This window comes from Microcaecilia unicolor, chromosome 12 (genome assembly GCF_901765095.1).
Source record: "Microcaecilia unicolor chromosome 12, aMicUni1.1, whole genome shotgun sequence".
Taxonomy (NCBI): Eukaryota; Metazoa; Chordata; class Amphibia; order Gymnophiona; family Siphonopidae; genus Microcaecilia; species Microcaecilia unicolor.
In genome coordinates, this window is record NC_044042.1 from 27,071,098 (window position 1) to 27,093,632 (window position 22,535).

Here is a 22,535-nt window from a genome sequence, read left to right on the forward strand (position 1 = left end):
AGGCAGTGACGGCCTTGGTGAAGAATTTCCCCAAACATATGGTTTCTTCCATGCAGCAGATTTTGCCCATTGTGTGGAACACACTAACAGAAAGTGCGGCTTTATATCCTTTTGTTGACAATTGTGTGCATATGTGTGTGTGTGTGGGGGGGGGGGGTGTCCAGTGTTAATCCAGCAAACACCTATTTTATGGTCTTTGGACCGGGGTGGGGGGGTATGTTTTTTGGTTTTTTTTGTAGTTTTGTTTTTTGTTTTGTGTTATCAGTTAAAACTTTATTACAGGAATCCTGATTGTATACATTATAATTTATTAGGATTTATTTACTGCCTTTTTGAAGGAATTCACTTAAGGTGGTGTAGAGCAAGAATAGGTCAAACATAAAAATTAAAACAACAATACAAAGTATGGCATAGTATACTACTTACGTCAACACAATACATAATAAAACATTTTAATAGCATAGGGTATAAGCAAAGATGGAATGTATAGATAGGTAAGAGTTAGAGAATAAAGAAAGTTGCACATGAGGTCAGAGGGGTGCTTCAATATTAGCTAGGGTAGGAGTGGATAAACGTCCTGCTACAGTATGTTCAACCCATGGTACTCCTTGTGTGAGTTAGTTACTAGGCTTGGTTGAAGAGTCAAGTTTTCCCCAGCTTCCTGAAGTAGAAATAGTCTTGTGTTAGAGCCTTTCATGGAGTGCATTCCAGAGTGTGGGGACTACTCCAGAGAAGGCTTGCTTGCGGGTATCACATCGTGTAATGTCCTTTGGAGCAAATGGTAGAAACAACTCTTGAAGGTTGCTTGGATTTTGGGAATCAGTGTAAGAGTTGATTCTAACTGTATTGCAAGGTTCCTGACTTGTGATTTGAAGGGGAGTTCATACTTCCCAAGAGAGATTTTGATGTTAGGTATGTGCCCACTTGTGTTATGGGGAGAGTGCCAGGTGCCCTTGACCTGGATTGGCCACTGTCGGTGACAGGATGCTGGGCTAGATGGACCTTTGGTCTTTCCCAGTATGGCACTACTTATGTACTTATGTACTTATGACCCAAAGAAGCTCGGTTTTACTTAGGTTCAGGCAACGAAGACAAGAGGTGTACATGATCTGACCTAATTGCCAACTAGATATATGTAGTAATTCAGAGGGTAACTCAGGGAATAAAGCCCTAAATCTGTAGTACAGTGGAAAAAGTAGTTTTCTAGCCCTAAATATGAAGGTGGATATAAGTCCTTAATTTATTATTCCCACAATCTTTTCCAAGGAGTAGTATTATCAAATTCTTCTCCAGTTTTCTTCAGTTTATTGGCAGAAATGGTTCCATCATGCCTTAGCTCTTGAAGACTCTTATAAAAGTGGCGGGATCTGCTTCACTTTACCCTTAATTATTTTTCATGTCAACTGTGAAACAATAAGCTGATATGCCAGAAAGAAAATGCCCTTTGATTAATCAAGCTTGAATAACAGAAGAGAGCTGTAGGTAGCCTATAATTTTCTTTAACACATTTCTGTACCTACGTGAGGACAGAAGTAAATGATACAGAGGAGGTAGAAGATCCTGTAGATTCTGATGGTGAGTTTTTGATTCTGCTATTTTCCATGCTTGTGTGTGTGTGTGTGTAGTTTTTAGAGGACTTTATTGAAATACCAAGCAATAAAGATCAAGAAAAAAGAATGAAACCTAATTCTACATATCAACATAACCAAAATAGGATCTTAAACTAATATAGGAATAAAAATCCTAACCTACACCCATGACCCAATTAATAATGAGCTTAACAGGATTCATAGAGAAACTGCAGATCACATGTCATCATTTAAACAAGGATTAAAATGGTGCCATTTGATGGAAGGCCAGATTATTCTGAAGCTGAATTTCTGATTGAGCATAAATTTGCTGATGTATATAAACCCTACTAAAAGTGGCAGTGCTAAGACTAGAACAAATATGAAAATGGATGATAATTCCTAAGAGGGTGTAGTGTCAGAGCCGGTGGTGGGAGGCGGGGCTGGTGGTTGGGAGGCGGGGATAGTGCTGGGCAGACTTATACGGTCTGTGCCCTGATGAACACAGGTACAAATCAAAGTAGGGTATACACAAAAAGTAGCACATATGAGTTATCTTGTTGGGCAGACTGGATGGACCGTGCAGGTTTTTTCTGCCGTCATCTACTATGTTACTATCTTACAAAACCAGGTATCAAAAGGTTTATAAATAACACTAATAAGTGTATAGGGATCTTGTTGTAACCATCAATGTATGTTACAATGAAAGTGATGCTCTTTGGTGGCTACTCATAACTTGCTCTAAAAAAAAAAAAACAACCTCATTGGGCCTTGTTTGATACGTGACAAACCATATTTCAGAATCAAAATAACATTTCTGAATCAACACTTCTCCGCATCACTACAGTCCATTGCTGTGAGCACAAAAATTCATTCACTTAAATGATCAAAAAGAAACGTTTATCTTTGTGGTAGTTAGTGTCATCTTTGGTCCAAATACTGATCTTGTATAACTTGTACCACCTTAGGTTTAGCAAGGACCCTATTTTGGTAACCTTTCTCACATCCTGTCTGTTTAATCTGCCCTACCTAATGGATAGATTTCCTGCTCTCCATTTAAACCCTTCCTTAGATTCCCTCCTATAGTTAAGAAATTGCATTCACCAAGAACAGTAATTTGCAAGGCCTGCACTGTCCCTCTGTTGCCATTGGAACCTTGATGAAACCTCTGGAACCTTCCTTTGGAGTTCCCATTCAGTGCTAAATCACAGTATCAAAAGTTTCTAGAGCAGCTGTGGATTCTGCATAGGCCTTCCGCTACTCCTGACGATCCCTGAGCCCTGCCGGTTCTCTGATTCCAAGGGTAACACTAGCTGTCCTTCCCCAGCTTGAGGGGGGGGGGGGGGGAAAGATTTATTCCTTGGGTGTAGAGAGTAGGAAAGTTGACGATGCAGGGTATCTAAAACACCAGCGTATTGCAAACTAGTTTGTGCCTAATGGTTAGTGCAGCTGCCTGAAAAACCATAGAAATAGGGTTCAATTCCCACTGCAATTCTTTGTGATTCTGGGCAAGTCACTTAACCCTCCATTGCCCCAGGTACAAAATAAGTACTTGTATATAATATAAAAATTGCTTTGATTGTCCAAGAAAAGTGGTATATCAGATCCCATCCCCTTTCCTGTTATGTTCTTATTTGATAATACTCAGTGCCGTAGCGAGGGTGCCTGACACCCGGGGCGGGTCGCCGCTGCGCTCCCCCCCCCCCCCCGAAACGCACCCTACCTTTCAGCGGGGGGCAGGCGGGAGGACCGATCCGCCCCCAGTGCACGTCACTGGGAGCTGCGTCGGCTCTGCTGCTTCCCTGCTTTCTCTGCCCTGGAACAGGAAGTAACCTGTTCCGGGGCAGAAAGAGCAGGGAGCCAGCGAGCCGACACCCCCCCCCCCCCCCAGCGCGTTCACCCGGGGCGGACCGCCCCACCCCCCCCCTTCCTACTCCACTGATAATACTGCTTACTTAAAATTATTTCTGTATTACTTGAGCAGAACCAGCTGTACTAAGTGTTTTTCTTCATTATTTCTTTTTTTTTTAAATCATTTCTAGGTGAAGTGCTTGGCTTTGAGAACTTAGTGTTCAGCATCTTCGAATTTGTTCACACGCTGCTAGAAAACAACAAATTTAAAAGCACTGTAAGGAAGGCACTGCCCGAACTGATCTACTACATTATCCTGTACATGCAGATCACAGAGGAACAGGTGTGGTGTCTTTCTGATGCTGTATCTAAGTACTAGAGTTTTTGATGTGGGTGAGTGCCTGTCTGTTCATGCTGGTTGGCTGGTGAGACACTTGCAGGTGGAGCAGGGTTGCTAATGTTTTGCAATGCAAGATCTTTCTCTCTCTTCTTCTACCAGCTCCTGCACATACGGACATTCCCTCCCTACTTTACCACCCAGTACCCCACACTCAATCACCAAGCTCCCTCTCGCTCTTTTAACTCTCAAACCAGTCTGGCAGGAGTGCTGCACAGTCTAAGTGGTTGGGTGGTCTGTGCACTGTACAGAACAAAGACACACTTGCTGTAGGAGGATCAGGATAAAGAAACATTGAAATAGGATCCAGACTTCAGCTGGTAGGTCTAGGCTGGAGCTGATGGTGAGATGTAGAGGGAAGAGCACAGGCTCCTGGATTGGAGGAGAGAGAGAGCACAGATTCAGTGATTTTTTTTTTTTTTTTTTTTCTTGGGGGGGGGGGGGGGGGGTAAGTGGAAGGGCAGGGGGCTGGCTGTTTGGATCAGTAGGCCGTCTACCAGTTTGTGCATATACATGAAAACTTTTTCGTTTAACGATCCTGCACATACTAAGCACACACACCTTTCTACCCAATATGACATTTTCAGAACAATTTGTTCTGTTCAACTATTTTCCAGATTTGTACTTTGTTACTAGGGAGAAAAGTAGAGCTTAAATGTAACTTGTTACAAGTAAAGTATTGCTCATTACAAGTAAAAGTAACTGCCAATTGTACTTCAGTTATATATATATATATAGTTATATATATATATATATATATATATAGTTATATATAGTTATATATATTATTATTATTATTATTTATTTCATTTGTATCCCACATTTTCCCACCTATTTGCGGGCTCAGTGTGGCTTACAATACATTGTAAATGATGGAAGTACAATTTGTTACAACTCAGTTATGGATTACATTGTGACAGTTATGTGAAGACAGAGTCAAGTATCGTTAGGGAATAGGACAAAGGAAGAGAACAATGGAACAGTGGGAAGAGACAACGGGAAACTGATAGGGTAATAGAACATTAGCAAGAGAACATTCGGTATAACATTTTTCTGTGAGTAAAGGTATAAATGTGATAAAATTACGGGGGATAAGAATTCAGAAGAGAATGTATTGGTGTATTTCTGAATAGTGAGTGTGGACTTCATGTGTTTTGATCCTTACAGTAAATTTTATATATATATTTATATTTATATTTATATATATAGTTATATATATATATAGATATATATATAGTTATATATATATCTATATATATATATATATAGCTATATATATAGATTTTTATTATTAAATTATGTTGTAATTTGACCATTAAAAACAAAATTCATGCAGATGGAAACATACTGAATGAGAACCTCAACTTCAATACTAAAAAAAGTGGAGAAAAAAGACGTCAGATTAAGGGTTAAGCTCAGCATACCAGCATAGGTTAGAAAAAGAACTCCAGTTAACTAGTGTAAAAGTCTTTTTAATTCTCAAACAGGCTGAAACACCACATGCTATCTCACAGGCTTAATAATTCAAATGAAATCAAATAGTCTTTCAGCACAATAAACAGCAATTTTGTAATCCACTTATCTCATGCTGTCTTCCCAATATATATCCCCAATGTTATATCCCCAATGTTTGGAATATATTGCTTCATTGCGTGCCCCCTAGTCCTTATACTTTTGTAAAGAGTAAACGACCAATTCACATCTACCCGTTCCCCTCTACCCTGTATTTTATAGACCTCTAGCCTATCCTCTTTAGCCAACTCTTCTTCAAGCTGTTCTCACTAAGACAACTTGGTAAAAAACTTTAAATGAAATGTGTGAAGAAACTGTGTGTTTTTAGCTGTAAAATGTATTGGATATTTTCTCGTTTTAATTGTCTGACGTGGCCAGCAGATGGTGCATGTTTATTCTTAAAGCTGTTACAGAGAACTGAGGGGGTCTTTTACTAAAGATTAGCTCGAGTTATCTGCAGCAGGCCCCATTTTATTCAAAGGTCCTGCTGCAGATAACTTGAGCTAGTCTTTAGTAAAAGACCCCCTGAGTGTTATTTCTTTAGTTTGACACAAATAGAAAGCAAGAAGCAGTATATATTTGAAATCATGTTGACTGGGATCTGATTTGCCCAGGAGCTTATCTCATTTGGACTTTACTAGTTTTGAGTTTAGTCTTAGCCATGAAGAAAGAGAGAGAGATCTCTTTGCTGAGGCTCAGTGAATTATATATCCTGATCTTCCCAGGTACTGTTTAGACAGTAGATAGATATTTAGTTAGTGTTAAAATTGATCCATATTTTAGTTACCTGTTATTGTTTGCCAATTGCACATTTTTGTCCACTGTTCCAAGTTCTGAGAATAAACACAATTCTCCGAGGACAAGCAGGCTGCTTGTTCTCACTGATGGGTGACGTCCACGGCAGCCCCTCCAATCGGAATCTTCACTAGCAAAGTCCTTTGCTAGCCCTCGCGCGCCCGCGCGCACCGCGCATGCGCGGCCGTCTTCCCGCCCGAAACCGGCTCGAGCCGGCCAGTCTTCTTTTGTCCGCACTCGGTACGGTCGTGTTTTCGCCGTGTCGAGCCCCGGAAAGTCGACCTCGCGCGTCCAATTTGTTTGAACGTGTTTTTTTCCTTCGGGAAAGCTTTGTCTAGTCGGGAAGTGCTCCGGAAACCCCCCGCCGGGTTTCGTGTAAATCCTCCCCGTACTTCCAGCTTTTTTGCCCCGGTAAGTTTTCTTTCGTCGTCGGGGTAGGCCTCTTTTCGGCCTCGGTCGAGATTTTTTCTCCCTCTAAATTTGGTGCTTCGAATTTCGCCATTTCGGCTTTTGATTTCGCCGGCGTGATTTTTCCGCCCATGACATCGAAGCCTTCCAGCGGCTTCAAGAAGTGCACCCAGTGCGCCCGGGTTATCTCGCTCACTGATCGACACTCGTCGTGTCTTCAGTGTCTGGGGGCCGAGCACCGCCCTCAGAACTGCAGTCTGTGTTCCCTGCTTCAAAGGCGGACTCAGGTAGCGAGACTAGCCCAGTGGAACGTGTTGTTCTCGGGCTCTTCGTCGGCATCGGCACCGGGATCTTCGAGTGCATCGACGTCGTCAGCGTCCAGACCATCTTCCTCGGCCGCCCCTGCATCGAGTGCATCGAGGCATCGGGCCTCTGCATCGGCGCCGAGACATCGGATAGCTGCATCGACGTCGGTGGTACCAGGACCTCGTCTGCTGATGTCGTCGGACGGTGGTGCATCGGGTGGAGTGCAGGTGAGGGCTGTCCATTCCCCTGCTGGTGGCGGTGAGCCCTCGGGTGGGTCTCCGCCTACCCTGAGGGCTCCTGCGGTACAGCCCCCCCGAGATCGACCCTCTTCAGTCTCGGCCCCGAGGAAGCGACGGGTGGATTCGACGTCCTCCTCGTCGGTGCCGGGGAGCTCCGGTGACATGCTTCGGAAGAAATCGAAGAAGCATCGACACCGGTCTCCTCCCCGTGTCGGCACCGAGAGCTCTGGGTCGCCGAGGGATTCGGCACCCAGCAGGCATCGGCACCGAGAGGACCGCTCACCCTCTGTTCAGGAGGTGTCGATGCGCTCCGCTCTGGACAGCCCGGAACAGCCTCCACGCCCGGAACAGGTACTGACGTCGACGCCTGCATCGACCTCTCAGCCTTTCTCTGCAGCCGCTCTAAACGAGAGCCTCCGGGCCGTTCTCCCCAGAGATTCTGGGAGAGCTGTTGCGCCCTACCCCTCCGGTACCGGCGGTGCTTGCGCCACCGGTACCGTCGAGCGTGGCGCCGGCTGGCCCATCGCCCAGGTTGAGGTCCCCGACGTCGGTACCCGCGTGCGGTACCGACCGCGGCCACCTCCCAGGAAGGCTCCCCGACTACGTCGGCGGAGGGAGCTTCGCCGATGCGGGCGAGGGAGTCTACCTCTCGACGCCCCCATCGTGGACAGGGTTCCACGGAGTCGAGCAGGGCGAGGTTGCAGACACAGGTCCGTGAACTTGTGTCTGACACCGAGGGTGAGGCCTCGTGGGAGGAAGAGGAAGATCCCAGATATTTCTCTGACGAGGAGTCTGGGGGTCTTCCGTCTGATCCCACTCCCTCTCCTGAGAGACAGCTTTCTCCTCCCGAGAGTCTGTCTTTTGCCTCCTTTGTCCGGGAGATGTCTACGGCCATCCCCTTCCCGGTGGTTGTGGAGGACGAGCCCAGGGCTGAAATGTTTGAGCTCCTGGACTATCCTTCTCCACCTAAGGAAGCGTCCACTGTTCCCTTGCACCATGTCCTGAAGAAGACATTGCTTGCGAACTGGACCAAACCATTAACTAATCCCCACATTCCCAAGAAGATCGAGTCCCAGTACCGGATCCATGGGGACCCAGAGCTGATGCGCACTCAGTTGCCTCATGACTCTGGAGTTGTGGATTTGGCCCTAAAGAAGGCTAAGAGTTCTAGGGAACATGCTTCGGCGCCCCCGGGCAAGGACGCTAGAACCTTAGACTCCTTTGGGAGGAAGGCCTACCATTCCTCTATGCTCGTGTCCAAGATCCAGTCTTACCAGCTCTACACGAGCATACACATGCGGAATAATGTGCGGCAGTTGGCGGGCTTGGTTGATGCTCTTCCCCCTGAGCAAGCCAAGCCTTTTCAGGAGGTGGTCAGGCAGCTGAAGGCGTGCAGAAAATTCCTGGCCAGAGGAGTTTATGACACTTTTGATGTTGCGTCCAGGGCCGCTGCTCAAGGTGTGGTGATGCGCAGGCTCTCATGGCTGCGTGCCGCCGACCTGGAGAATAGAGTCCAGCAGCGGATTACGGACTTGCCTTGCCGTGCGGATAACATTTTTGGCGAAAAAGTCGAGCAGGTGGTAGAGTCTCTCCACCAGCGGGACACCGCATTCGACAAGTTCGCCCGCCGGCAGCCTTCAGCTTCTACCTCTACAGGTAGACGATTTTTCGGGGGAAGGAAGACTGTTCCCTATACTTCTGGCAAGCGTAGGTACAATCCTCCTTCCCGACAGCCTGCGGCCCAGGCTAAGCCCCAGCGCGCTCGCTCTCGTCAGCAGCGTGCGAATCAGCAAGGCCCCGCGGCTCCCCAGCAAAAGCAAGGGGCGAGCTTTTGACTGGCTCCAGCAGAGCATAGCCGACATCCAAGTGTCAGTGCCGGGCGACCTGCCTGTCGGAGGGAGGTTGAAAGCTTTTCACCAAAGGTGGCCTCTTATAACCTCCGATCAGTGGGTTCTCCAAATAGTCCGGCAAGGATACACCCTCAATTTGGCCTCTCAACCTCCAAATTGTCCACCGGGAGCTCAGTCCTACAGCTTCCAGCACAAGCAGGTACTTGCAGAGGAACTCTCCGCCCTTCTCAGCGCCAATGCGGTCGAGCCCGTGCCATCCGGGCAAGAAGGGCTGGGGTTCTATTCCAGGTACTTCCTTGTGGAAAAGAAAACAGGGGGGATGCGTCCCATCCTAGACCTAAGGGCCCTGAACAAATATCTCGTAAAAGAAAAGTTCAGGATGCTTTCCCTGGGCACCCTTCTCCCCATGATTCAGCAAAACGATTGGCTATGCTCTCTGGACTTGAAGGATGCCTACACACACATCCCGATACTGCCAGCTCACAGACAGTATCTGCGATTTCAGCTGGGCGCACGCCACTTCCAGTACTGTGTGCTACCCTTTGGGCTCGCCTCTGCGCCCAGGGTGTTCACAAAGTGCCTAGCTGTGGTAGCAGCGGCGCTTCGCAGGCTGGGGGTGCACGTGTTCCCATATCTCGACGATTGGCTGGTGAAGAACACATCCGAGGCAGGAGCCCTGCAGTCCATGCAGATGACTATTCGCCTCCTGGAGCTACTGGGGTTTGTGATAAATTACCCAAAGTCCCATCTTCTCCCAGTGCAGAAACTCGAATTCATCGGAGCCCTGCTGGATTCTCGGACGGCTCGCGCCTATCTCCCAGAGGCGAGGGCCAACAACTTGTTGTCCCTCGTCTCGCGGGTGCGAGCGTCCCAGCAGATCACAGCTCGGCAGATGTTGAGATTGCTGGGCCACATGGCTTCCACAGTTCATGTGACTCCCATGGCCCGCCTTCACATGAGATCTGCTCAATGGACCCTAGCCTCCCAGTGGTATCAGGCCGCCGGGGGTCTAGAGGACGTGATCCACCTGTCCACGAGTTTTCTCGAATCCCTGTATTGGTGGACGATTTGCTCCAATTTGACTCTGGGACGTCCCTTCCAAATTCCTCAGCCTCAAAAAGTGCTGACCACGGATGCGTCTCTCCTGGGATGGGGAGCTCATGTCGATGGGCTTCACACCCAAGGAAGGTGGTCCCTCCAAGAAAGCGATCTACAGATCAATCTTCTGGAGTTGCGAGCGATCTGGAACGCTCTGAAGGCTTTCAGAGATCGGCTGTCCCACCAAATTATCCAAATTCAGACAGACAATCAGGTTGCCATGTACTATGTCAACAAGCAGGGGGGCACCGGATCTCGCCCCCTGTGTCAGGAAGCCGTCAGCATGTGGCTCTGGGCTCGCCGTCAAGGCATGGTGCTCCAAGCCACATATCTGGCAGGCGTAAACAACAGTCTGGCCGACAGGTTGAGCAGGATTATGCAACCTCACGAGTGGTCGCTCAATTCCCGTGTGGTGCGACAGATCTTCCGGGCGTGGGGCACCCCCCTGGTAGATCTCTTCGCATCTCAAGTGAACCACAAGGTCCCTCAGTTCTGTTCCAGGCTTCAGGCCCACGGCAGACTAGCGTCGGATGCCTTCCTCCTGGATTGGGGGGAAGGTCTGCTGTATGCTTATCCTCCCATTCCTCTGGTGGGGAAGACTTTGTTGAAACTCAAGCAAGACCGAGGCACCATGATTCTGATTGCTCCCTTTTGGCCGCGTCAGATCTGGTTCCCTCTTCTTCTGGAGTTATCCTCCGAAGAACCGTGGAGATTGGAGTGTTTTCCGACCCTCATCACGCAGGACGAAGGGGCTCTGCTGCATCCCAACCTCCAGTCCCTGGCTCTCACGGCCTGGATGTTGAGGGCGTAGACTTTGCCTCTTTGGGTCTGCCAGAGGGTGTCTCCCGCATCTTGCTTGCTTCCAGGAAAGACTCCACTAAGAGAAGTTACTTCTTTCATTGGAGGAGGTTTGCCGTCTGGTGTGACAGCAAGGCCCTAGATCCTCGCTCTTGTCCTACACAGACCCTGCTTGAATACCTTCTCCACTTGTCGGAGTCTGGTCTGAAGACCAACTCCGTAAGGGTTCACCTTAGTGCAATCAGTGCATACCATTACCAAGTGGAAGGTAAGCCGATCTCAGGACAGCCTTTAGTTGTTCGCTTCATGAGAGGTTTGCTTTTGTCAAAGCCCCCTGTCAAGCCTCCTACAGTGTCATGGGATCTCAATGTCGTTCTCACCCAGCTGATGAAACCTCCTTTCGAGCCACTGAATTCCTGCCATCCGAAGTACTTGACCTGGAAGGTCATTTTCTTGGTGGCAGTTACCTCGGCTCGTAGAGTCAGTGAGCTTCAGGCCCTGGTAGCCCAGGCCCCTTACACCAAATTTCATCACAACAGAGTAGTCCTCCGCACTCACCCTAAGTTTCTGCCAAAGGTTGTGTCGGAGTTCCATCTGAACCAGTCAATTGTCTTGCCAACATTCTTTCCCCGTCCTCATTCCTGCCCTGCTGAACGTCAGCTGCACACATTGGACTGCAAGAGAGCATTGGCCTTCTATCTGGAGCGGACACAGCCCCACAGACAGTCCGCCCAATTGTTTGTTTCTTTTGATCCCAACAAGAGGGGAGTGGCTGTAGGGAAACGCACCATATCCAATTGGCTAGCAGATTGCATTTCCTTCACTTACGCCCAGGCTGGGCTGGCTCTTGAGGGTCATGTCACGGCTCATAATGTTAGAGCCATGGCAGCGTCGGTAGCCCACTTGAAGTCAGCCACCATGGAGGAAATTTGCAAAGCTGCGACGTGGTCATCTGTCCACACATTCACATCTCATTACTGCCTGCAGCAGGATACCCGACGCGACAGTCGGTTCGGGCAGTCAGTTCTTCAGAACCTGTTTGGGCTTTAGGATCCAACTCCACCCCCCGAGGGCCCTGTTTGTTCTGTTCCAGGCTACACTCTCAGTTAGTTGGTAAATTTTTTAGGTCAATCTCAGTTATGTCCTCGCCGTTGCGAGGCCCAATTGACCATGGTTGTTGTTTTGAGTGAGCCTGGGGGCTAGGGATACCCCATCAGTGAGAACAAGCAGCCTGCTTGTCCTCGGAGAAAGCGAATGCTACATACCTGTAGAAGGTATTCTCCGAGGACAGCAGGCTGATTGTTCTCACAAACCCGCCCGCCTCCCCTTTGGAGTTGTGTCTTCCCTTGAAGTGTATTGTCTTGCTACATACTGGACTGGCCGGCTCGAGCCGGTTTCGGGCGGGAAGACGGCCGCGCATGCGCGGTGCGCGCGGGCGCGCGAGGGCTAGCAAAGGACTTTGCTAGTGAAGATTCCGATTGGAGGGGCTGCCGTGGACGTCACCCATCAGTGAGAACAATCAGCCTGCTGTCCTCGGAGAATACCTTCTACAGGTATGTAGCATTCGCTTTGTTCACTCTGCTTGTCTGGACTGATAAAGAATCCTGGTGATTTGTGTGTTGGGTCTGTGAGTGCTTTCTGGGAACTGTGGGACCACTGGGAGTGTGACCCCAGTAACCTAGAAATCACTGGGGATAATTTGGGAGCGGGAGACTCACCCAGAGGCGTTTTTGACCCAGTTGATGGGCGGAGGGTGCTACTTGTAGAGCACAAGTGGCAGGTGCAGGTGGACCTGAGCTGTGCTAGGAATAGATCCTCTAAGTGGCTGTGGGGTAACCCCAGATGGGTGGCTAGGCATTTCGTGACAAAATGGTTACATGTTTTTTTTTTTTTTATATAGTTCAGAAAGGCAGCTTTTTTTTTCATTTTCAAATATATTTTACCTAAGGAAAAGGGAGCTGGAGGGACTGTAATTGTGACTCTGATGAACTGATGTATTGGGTGGCAGTTATGGGGTTAGAGGGACTGTAGGAGATGCAAGATCTTTGTCCTAAGAAAAATATTCAAAACCATCCTGGGAGCCCCTGCTGAGGCATTTAGTCTGTTAGGGTGGGCAGGGGAGGCTTTACACTTCTTGGTGAGAGAGTGCTGATGCCAGTGGATGGCGGGCAGGAGAAGGGTGAGGGGATGGATTTTAGAGCTGTTATTGTATCAACTGGGGTAAAGGATGTTGTATGGAACAGGGAGACCCACCATGTTAATGACGAGTAATGTGTTATATGTTATCCTTTGTTTTTTCTTTTCTCAATAAAAATTTAAATTGACCTTTAAATCTTCCATCTGTATCTCTCTTCAGATAAAAATTTGGACTGCTAATCCTCAACAGTTTGTTGAGGATGAAGATGATGATACCTTTTCCTATACGGTGCGGATTGCAGCTCAGGACCTGCTGCTGGTGAGGAGGCCTTCGTGATTTGCAGAGACTCAGTTACCAGAGGGGTTTATGCCATTGTTGGATACAAACAAAAACATTTTTCCTTTTTTCTACTTGGAGGCGTCTTGTTGCTTACCTTCATGTCCAGTAGCTTATTGCATAGAATGTGCTTCGTTTATTTTCTGAAACTGCAAATAGACATGATTGCTGGATGTGGGGTGGACGGAGTTGAGCTCTCATTCTCATTGGTGGTTCTTAAGATATCCTACATTTTATAGTGGGGTGACTACAGGTCTGATGCCAATATAAATTAGTGACCAAGGATATGAGACACTCTGTGTCCGTGTCCATCTTTTGAACTAGTCTTAGAAGCTATGGGCTCTGTACCCTGGGGCTTTGATCCTGAGCCCTCCAGTCCTAGAGGTGATGGGTTCTGTATCCCCGTATATGATCTACTCATTAGAGGTGAGTGAGAGTTTTGTTTTATTTTTTTTTTTTTTTCTTGCTGTTATCCAGGCTGTAGCTGCTGAATTCCAGAATGAGAGTGCGGCTGCTTTGGCTGCAGCAGCCACTAGACACTTGCAAGAAGCTGAGCAGTCCAAAAACCATGGATCCGAACACTGGTAAGGAAGCTGCAGGTGTGGGTGGCCTGGAAGCCAATTTCCAGAACCGGCACTTACACTTCCAGAGGGAGAAATGAACAATTCTGTTAGCTACTTTGGGGTAAATGGTGATAGTCCCAAAGTTACACAGCCTCGGTGGCAGTGACATGATTTAGAACTGAGATGCAGAGTTTTGTCTTGGGCTTGCTCTGTCAGTGGCAGAGGGGAGTCTTGACTAATGTCTAACATTTGCTGACTTGTGGGGTTCGCTGGTTTAGACATTTGTCCACACTTTAACACATCAGGACAGTTAGAGACTTGGAAAACTGCTATGGTTCGGGGTGCTTATAGCAGTATGGCAAACCTTTGAGGGCAAAGGGAAGGGGGAGCAGAAAGGGAGAGAAGTATGAGTTTGATGTGGCAGGCAAAAGGAAAGAAATTTGTCACGAGAAGAAGGATGGCTCTGTACATGCTGTCGGTTAGCTAATTTTAGTTGTTTCCATGGAATATCCAGTGTTTAAAGACATGATGCTCTGTTCATCAAAATGTTGTAAGGCACCAAGATCCAAAAGAATAGAAGCTGGCAAGGATTTATTTTCATAGTTAAATGTTGTCCAATCTCTCTCAAGGATAATGTTTTGTTTTACATTGATATGTATGTTTTTATTGAAACCACCTAGTTTATAGCCGGGCTAGAAGTGTTGAAAATAAATAAATAATGCATTAAGTTGGAAAGAGGCTGATAATTTCTTTGTTGTGCAGGTGGAAGATTCATGAAGCTGGCATGCTGGCTCTAGGCTCAGTGAAATCTGTTATTACAGACAATGTCAAAACGGGCCGAATCCAGTTTGACATGCACGGGTTCCTGACCAGTGTTATCCTTGCAGACCTCAATCTGTCAGGTATGCCGTCTGGCAGAGGGTAGTGTAATGCTGAACTGTTATCCTCCCTGTCTTTCTGTGGGGGGGGGGGGGGGGGGGGGGGGGAGGGGGGGGGGGGAGGGGGGGGAGGGGTGAGCACTGACCAAAGTTGCAGCATTTTATGTTAAAGGAAAAGGGTTTTTAAAACTTTGCTTTACCCCTTCATATTGCTAAAAGTACGCATGTGATGGGAGAGTATATATACTTTATCCACATTGTATGGAGGTTTTTTTTTCCCTGTGATGGTGTTACAGGCGAGGCAATAAGGTGAATAGTTACTACATATCAATTACCATGAAACAACTGCAGAGAAAGCAGGTGAAAATATCATAAGTACTTTCACCGAGGCAGCTTTCACAGGAAAAGTGAGTCCACACTTTCCTTTTGAAAACTGTTGCACAGTCCATGGATAAAAGAATCTGCAGACTTTGTATCAGCAAAGGTATTTCGGAAATTTGCCCTGTAAATGAGCAATTTACTTATCCATTCCAGACCAGTGCAGAGAAGTGGGTTATGTGCCCTGCCAGCAGGTGGACACAGAAAAAAAGCTCAGGGTTGACTTCACTCTTCTCATAGGGCACTGGTGTAGCCTTTAGCTCATCAGTTTTTCTCTGTCTCCATCAGATGGTGCAGTGGGCAGAGAGGCCATGGAGTATAGCATTAAGGTTCTATTTCCACCACTGGGCCTGGATCAAGACTTGGTCTTCTGGGCAACAGTCCATTGGGCTAATTTTCTTTCCCTCCCTGTTTATCTCTGGAGGGGAGACAGGAGGACAGTGGGAAAAGAGATGGTGGATATTGGCTGATAAGTACATAAGTGAAGGCATGTAACAAGAAACTGAAGAAGTCAGAAATGAGATGCAGAAGAGGAGAAAGTGGGGGATGGGGTTGTACTCATCCCTGTAGGGTATAACCCTTCCACAACACCTGATGCATCTCAGTCCTGGTCATGCTATGGAGAGATGATCCATTTCGGTCCTATGTTTTGCAGTATATTAAATACAGCAAAACAGTGAGAGTAAATAAAAATTAAATGAACCAGGGTAGTGTATTGACGGATACACAACCAATAAGGGCAAAAATAAAACCCCTTTCCTTTATTGATTGAAAATTTAAATTTTGATTATCCTCACTGTTTTGCTGTATCTAGCATTCCTTTTGCAGGCAGGATGTTGTGGGCTGACCTATAGGTCTAAATGTGTAACTTGTGCGTGTTGTTTTTGAAGCTGTTAAATGATAGCTTGCTTCAATTTAAGAAATGGTTATGTTCTCTGCTGCAGTATCTCCCTTCCTGCTGGGCCGAGCTTTATGGGCTGCCAGTCGCTTCACAGTTGCAATGTCTCCGGAACTGATTCAGCAGTTTTTACAGGCTACAGTTAGTGGCCTGCACGAGACCCAGCCCCCTTCTGTGCGCATCTCTGCAGTCCGAGCTATCTGGGGGTAAGAGACTTGGCCTTTACTGTTCTCCAGTGGGACACTTGAAGAAAACATGCTCTTCTTTGGTCTTGTACGTCTTCACTGGTTGTGTGTGTGTGTTTGTGTAGGAACTTGCCCTGTTGCTTCCTTCCTGTACCTGTTCTGTAGTGAGGTACTGTGTATGGGAAGTTTGTACTGCTGTACCTGTTCTGCCAATAAGAAGGACTGGTTACAGTGTTCTTTTCACAAGCACTGCTTTATGCACGGACATGACTTTAAAAATTATCCTCTGAAACATCATTTAAAACTGCCGTCCACAGGTCTTGTCAGCAATTCACATACACTGCTTGTGCCATCCTCACAGCCTTCTGTCTGCTTCCCGCCTGAGCAAAAACAGGAAATTGCATCAGACAGAATGCTGTTGGATCAGCACGAGCAGCGTCACTGCCGCCTGCCAGAGACCTGTGGAAGGAAATGCAACTTTTAAAAGCTATATGGGGGGGGAGGGGCTACTGGGGTTGGGGTGGGGACGGGGACAGGAGGAAATAGACACACAGTAATTGGCGGTAAATAGTTTCGCTTTGTTTTATCGTGGGGAAAAAAGAAACACTTTTTACTGTTCCTGTGGGGCAGTAAACAGTTTTTCTTCTCCATCCTCAGTAATAACGTTCAAGATGTTTACCATTACCGTGCGTCCCCATCCCCATGTTGTTCTCTAGTTCTCAACCCAGGCCTCAGGACACATCAAGCCAGTCTGGTTTTCAAGATATCCATCATGAATATGCATGAGATAAATGTGCATATGCTGTCTCCATTGTATGTATATTTTCTCTCATGCATATTCATTGTGGGTGCTCTGAAAACCTGTCTGGCTGGGTGTGTCCTGAGGACTCTGCTGTAGGTTAAGCAATCCCGATAATACTGGTTAGTCATCGAAATCCACTTGATGATCCATGGCATCAAGCAACTCTGGTCAGCAGGGTAAACAGGAGGGCTGGAAAAAACTGTTTAATTCCATCTTTAAAAGAACCAAAAGCCTGGTTGCTGAACATGAAGCATGCAGAAGCTTCAGATTGAAGTTACTAAAGTTATAGCTGCATTTTAGAAAAAAAAAACTGCATGTCAAATTGAGTGGACCTGGAAGGCTGCAGTAAAGGAGACAAGTTCTCTGGTGCAGATGGTTTCTCATTCAAGGACCTAGCATGGATGAGTGCTGTTGCTACATAGCAGCTGGAGAAGAATTGTGAATAAAGCTGCATTTACTTCTACACGTGCACTAAACATTTGTGTTGCAATAAAGGATGGAAAATATTATAAATTTTTTTTTATGCAGGGAAATAGCCAGTTATAAAATTATATGTACAGTGTAATGCATAAAGTTCTGCATATGGGCTGTGTTTATATAACAGTACCCAAACTCTGCTGAGGTGTTCCTAGGGACAAGATTGGGGAGGGGGAATATTTGCATTTGTCTACATACTTTTGAAAATATGCTTCCTCATTGTCATTGCCAGTTCAGAACAAATAGGTTATGCTTATTAACTAGAAGAAGGAGACAGACCAATCCCTTGTGAACTCTACCTCTGCTCCACTGTATTTCTTTATTGCCAGCAGATGGTGACCAAGTGTGCTGTGCAGAGTACTTTTGGATAGGTGTGATGTTGCTCCTGAGCCACCCACTAGAGCTTCCTTGGACAAGGGAGTATTCCAGGGTGGGAATATCCAGACGTCTGAGCCTGCTCCCCCCCCCCCCCCCCCCCAGGTTTGCCCAGTAGTGGTGGGAAGAAGAGTGGGGAGACTCCAGCTGGTGCTGAGCCTAGTACATCTGAAGGGAGTTTCAGTAAGTAGCCCTATCTTGTGGCCAGTGGCCTTTTTGTGCCAGGACTGCTGGTAGTGAGTTTTGCAGCAGCAAATGGGGTATGCCTGAACTGCAAGTTTTCAAGTGTAATTAGTTGTGCAGCAGATAGAAGCTCTGTCAGAATGTGTCTACTGGGGCAGCTTGGATCACTGCAGCAGGAATTTTGCAGACTAGCATCCTGATAGGGGAAGAAGAGGTCTGCAGCACCAAAGGGGGATCAGTTACAGGAGTTTGGAACAGGAGCTATTTTTTTCATTTTCTCAGACTTAAGCGAGTTTTCTACTCAGCAACAACATTGGAGGGTAGTTGCAGGGGGACACTGCTCCTGGGGGATTCCTTGCAGAGGCCATCAGGAGGCTTGTGGCCTCTGAGGTTGAGGGGACCCCTTTTCTCATACTCGGGATTGGAAGCTCTAAGTGTTTTTCAACAAGCATTTGAGATGACATCTTTAGGGTTCCGGGCAGTGGTCTGAGTGCCTATGTCTCCAGGTCCTGTTTGCACTGGGTTCAGCAATCACCTTTGGAACCTCTAAAAGACAACTAGCAAATTCCTCAAGAGTCTAGCCTATATGGCGTAGGCCTTGTATAGTCTTATTTGCACCTCTGCCAGGAGCATTGTTGTCATGTATTAGCCAGGCACCTGCTATGGCTTTACAGTTGGTCTGCAGACACTACTTCAAGGACCTGGCTTAGCAGACTACCCTTTTAGTGACAGCTATTGTTCAGAGAGGACTTAGAGAGTTTGGTAAAGGGTTTGGGGGAGGCAAAGCTCCAGAGATTGCTGGAGGACAAGCCCAAAGGCTCCTTGTGTTCAATGTGCAAAGCAAGATTTTCTGAATTAAGATGCTACCAGCCCGATAAAGATGAATGTTTTTGGTGCTCTCAATTACAAGCTCAAGCATTTTCCTTGTAGCCCAAGTTTTAAAGAGCCCTGGAGCCTCCAGAAATCCACTTACTACTACTACTACTTATCATTTCCATAGTGCTACTAGACGTACACAGTGCTGTACACTTGAACATGAAGAGACAGTCCCTGAAGATCTTACTTTGAAGACAGTTTTCTGGGTTGTGATTTGCTTTGCATGACAGCTTTGAGTTGCAAGCTTTTTCCTGTTGGGAACCACTCGTGAGTTTTACAGAGGATGGAGTTTCCATCCATGCAGTTCCTTTAACTTTACCAAGGATAGTTTCAGGCTTTCGTGTTAATCAGCGGTTGGTCTTACCATCATTTGGAAAAGAGGATGTCTCCTTGGTTTTCTCAATGTTCACTGAGATCTTGTGTGTGTGTTAGATGTGATCAACTACTTACGGAAGTTAGGCTGTTTGTACTATATAGAGAAGCCAAGAAGGGTGAAGTGGCTTTGAAAGCCACCATTGCTCACTGGCATAAGGAGATGATTTTGTTGGCTCTTAAGGGTCATACTCCATCTAACATCTTTAGAGCAGTGATTCTCAACCCAGTCCTTGGAACACCCAGCCAGTTAGATTAGTATTTTTCTATCTCGTTCATATTCATTGTGGGTATCCTGAAAACCAATATTCTTTGTGGTTATCCTGAAAACCTTGATTGGTTATGTGTGCCCCAAGAACTGGGTTGAGAAGCACTGCCTTGGAGCACATTTCACCAGGAGTGTGGCAACTTCTCATGCAGAGTTGCGTGCAGTCTCTCTGGCAGGTATTTATAAAGCTGTGACATGATTATATTTGCATATTTTAACCAGGGAAGAATCTGCGTTTGTGCTAGAGTAATTAGAGCAGGGGCTTCAGAATCCTACCCACTTCGAAGTATGCTTTGTTAAATTCCGTTGGTTCTGGACAAGTCTGATAGGAAGGATGAGGAAGGGACATTTTGGTCTTACCTGCTAATTTTTGTTCCTTGACTCTTTTCAGATCAGTCCAGAATCTCTTCCTAGTTTGTAGTTACTTTGTTCTGGGGTTTTTATTTTTTTATGATCAAGAAAAAATATGTTTTGGGGTATTGTAATGATTTCAGCTGGAGCCTCTATGTTAAACTGTACAGCGCTGCGTAACCCTAGTAGCGCTTTAGAAATGTTAAATAGTAGTAGTAGTAGCCCTGGATTCCTCCTGTTGGATACAAATTTAGAGGGTTTTTGTCTTGTTACAGAAAGACTAAACCCTTTATAGGGCAGGACTCACAAGTAATTGGTCTTGCTCTCCATATGTTGGTTGACCTTTGGTTCTGGGCTAGTCTACTATACCCAAAGAGAAAATTTAGCAGGGAAGACCAAAATTCTCCATGTATACAAGGAAATTTGTGCATGGTAGAGAATAGGTGTAAGCGCATAAATTCTCAAGGGTAGCTTTCAAAATGGAAGGATGTGCATACGTTGAAAACTTTTTGGTAGCTGTGCAAGTACGTGTATACTGTTGTGCACACTGTTGTGCACCCAGTTATAAAATTCCCTCCTGTTATAATCTTGTTTTACGATTGTACAAAAATGGGATGAATCTCTCTAGTGCGTGGCATTTGATTTCACCATGTGTGGTTATAGGCAGTAGCTCCCTGTTTTCCCCAGTAAGTATCTTCACAGAATTTTCTGCTTGTGCTTCCTGTCCTCTCCAGTTACTGTGACCAGCTGAAGATCTCGGAAAGCACACATGTGTTGCAGCCATTCCTCCCCAGCATTCTGGATGGACTGATCCATCTAGCAGCTCAGTTCACCTCTGAGGTTCTGAACTTGGTCATGGAGACGCTCTGCATCGTGTGCACGGTGGATCAGACATTCACTGCGAACGCAGAGAACAAGATATGTCCTTTCACCATTGCAATCTTCCTCAAATACAGTAATGGTATGGTCCCAAAGTTTTGTATATCTGTTTCTTCTATTTTTTTATATCATTTTTATTTCTTTTCCAGCAGTAGTCTACCCCGAGCCTATCCAACTCAAATTGGGCCATTTTCAGATCTCCCGTTGAGAAGAAATACAGAATTGTTTTTAAGGCTTTAATTTCTTCATTTTGCCTCTTATGCATGTGCATTGCCATCTTCCTTAGGGTCTTATGATTTAGTGTTGCCTTTGTATACGTGTGTGTTCATTGAAGAAGTTAAAATTCACCAAAGACATGTTTACCGCCAAGTTACATCTTCTTTTGGTTAGAAGTCAACCCTGGGGGAATCTCCAATCGCACATACCATAACCTTATGAAGTTGGGTTAAACGACTGAATTGAAGCAGAGTGCAGATTCTGCTATGCACGTTCAGAAATATTAACAAAAGCTGTTGAAGGGATCGGATCAATATCAAGTTGCAATCCCATCACCCGTATGTGTGACTGGTGACTTCACCTATGTGTAGAGAACACCCATGAGATAAGCAGCTTGGTTTCTGCCTGCCTCATAAGTGCAGATTTCTTGAAACGTGTTTGATTATTTTGTTTCCTTTGAATTATGAATGTAAGTGGTCATTAATTAAATTAGGATTATGTTTATGAAGACTGTTTACTGAAGATATAGATATAATGTAGATTTTAATGACTTCATTGTAAAAGGAAAATGGTTCTTTCCATGCTAAATATAGTGCAATCTTAGTTAAAAGCCTGAGAATGAATATGTTTGCTTCCAGGGCCACTGAGAAAGGGGGGGGGGAATTCCCTGGGCCCAGCACCAGCAAGCTGCTGCCTGCTTCCGAGTCTGTCCTCCCATGCTCCTGCATTCCGCCCAAGACCCGGATAATTGCATTAGCACGATACCGTGTTCATGCAATCATCCGGGTTCTGACTCCCAGCACACACAGGAGCAGTAGAGAACAGACTGAGGGAGCCTTGGAGGCAAAGACAAAAAGGTGTGGGAGCGGTGGTGTGAGGGGAGGGGAGATGCGAGTGGCTTGCCGAGCCCCCCTTTGAGGCAACGACAAAAAGGGCAGTCCGAGTGGAGGGGGGGGGGGGGGTCGCTTGCGGAGGTCCGGTTCTGCCCCACGCTTGGCCATGTCTCTCAATGGCCCTTTTGCTTCTTGTGTATTGGCAGCATGTGTGATCGCAGCGTAAGTACCTGTCTATCCTCTCTTAAACGTAGGGGAGGGGGGTTATGTATTCTTGTCATTTGAATTTCTTTTGATGCAGTTTAAAATCGTCGCTTTCTATTGGAGAAAAGCAGCATCTCCTTCTGTCTTTAGACATTGGCACCTGCAGGGCTGGCTCATCCATTAGGCAGACCATGCATCTATTCTAGCGTGGCACAATTTAGGGGGTGGGCAGCACTGGCAGGGTAGTCTGTGATAAACCATTTTTGTTGTGGCTGGTGTGGGGCTTTGAGCACCTGGCATGCCCCACAGGTTTGGAGGAGGTGGGATGTAGCAGGGCTTGAGCAAGTACAGATGCTCAACCCCATGAATAATGTGCTGAGCCCCGTTTTGGTATGGCAGGCCCTGGCAGGAATTGACAGAAATGAAGGTTGGTTTGGCAGGGGAGGAGGAGATGTTGAGGGAATGGGGAAGGGAGAATGCTGGACACTTGGAGGAGGAGTAA

The 22,535-nt window shown here is 46.5% G+C and overlaps 1 protein-coding gene across 1 annotated transcript in view; it reads left to right on the forward strand.

Annotated features, from left to right (window-relative positions):
* IPO9 (importin 9) overlaps positions 1–22,535 on the forward strand; it is a 79,293-nt gene that overhangs the window by 25,700 nt on the left and 31,058 nt on the right. The window contains exons 8-15 of the mRNA XM_030220637.1: positions 3–103; positions 1,517–1,575; positions 3,611–3,762; positions 13,179–13,277; positions 13,773–13,879; positions 14,621–14,760; positions 16,059–16,218; positions 20,636–20,862. Of these exons, the coding sequence (XP_030076497.1) occupies positions 3–103; positions 1,517–1,575; positions 3,611–3,762; positions 13,179–13,277; positions 13,773–13,879; positions 14,621–14,760; positions 16,059–16,218; positions 20,636–20,862 (1,045 nt within the window). The remainder of the gene's footprint in view (positions 1–2; positions 104–1,516; positions 1,576–3,610; positions 3,763–13,178; positions 13,278–13,772; positions 13,880–14,620; positions 14,761–16,058; positions 16,219–20,635; positions 20,863–22,535) is intronic.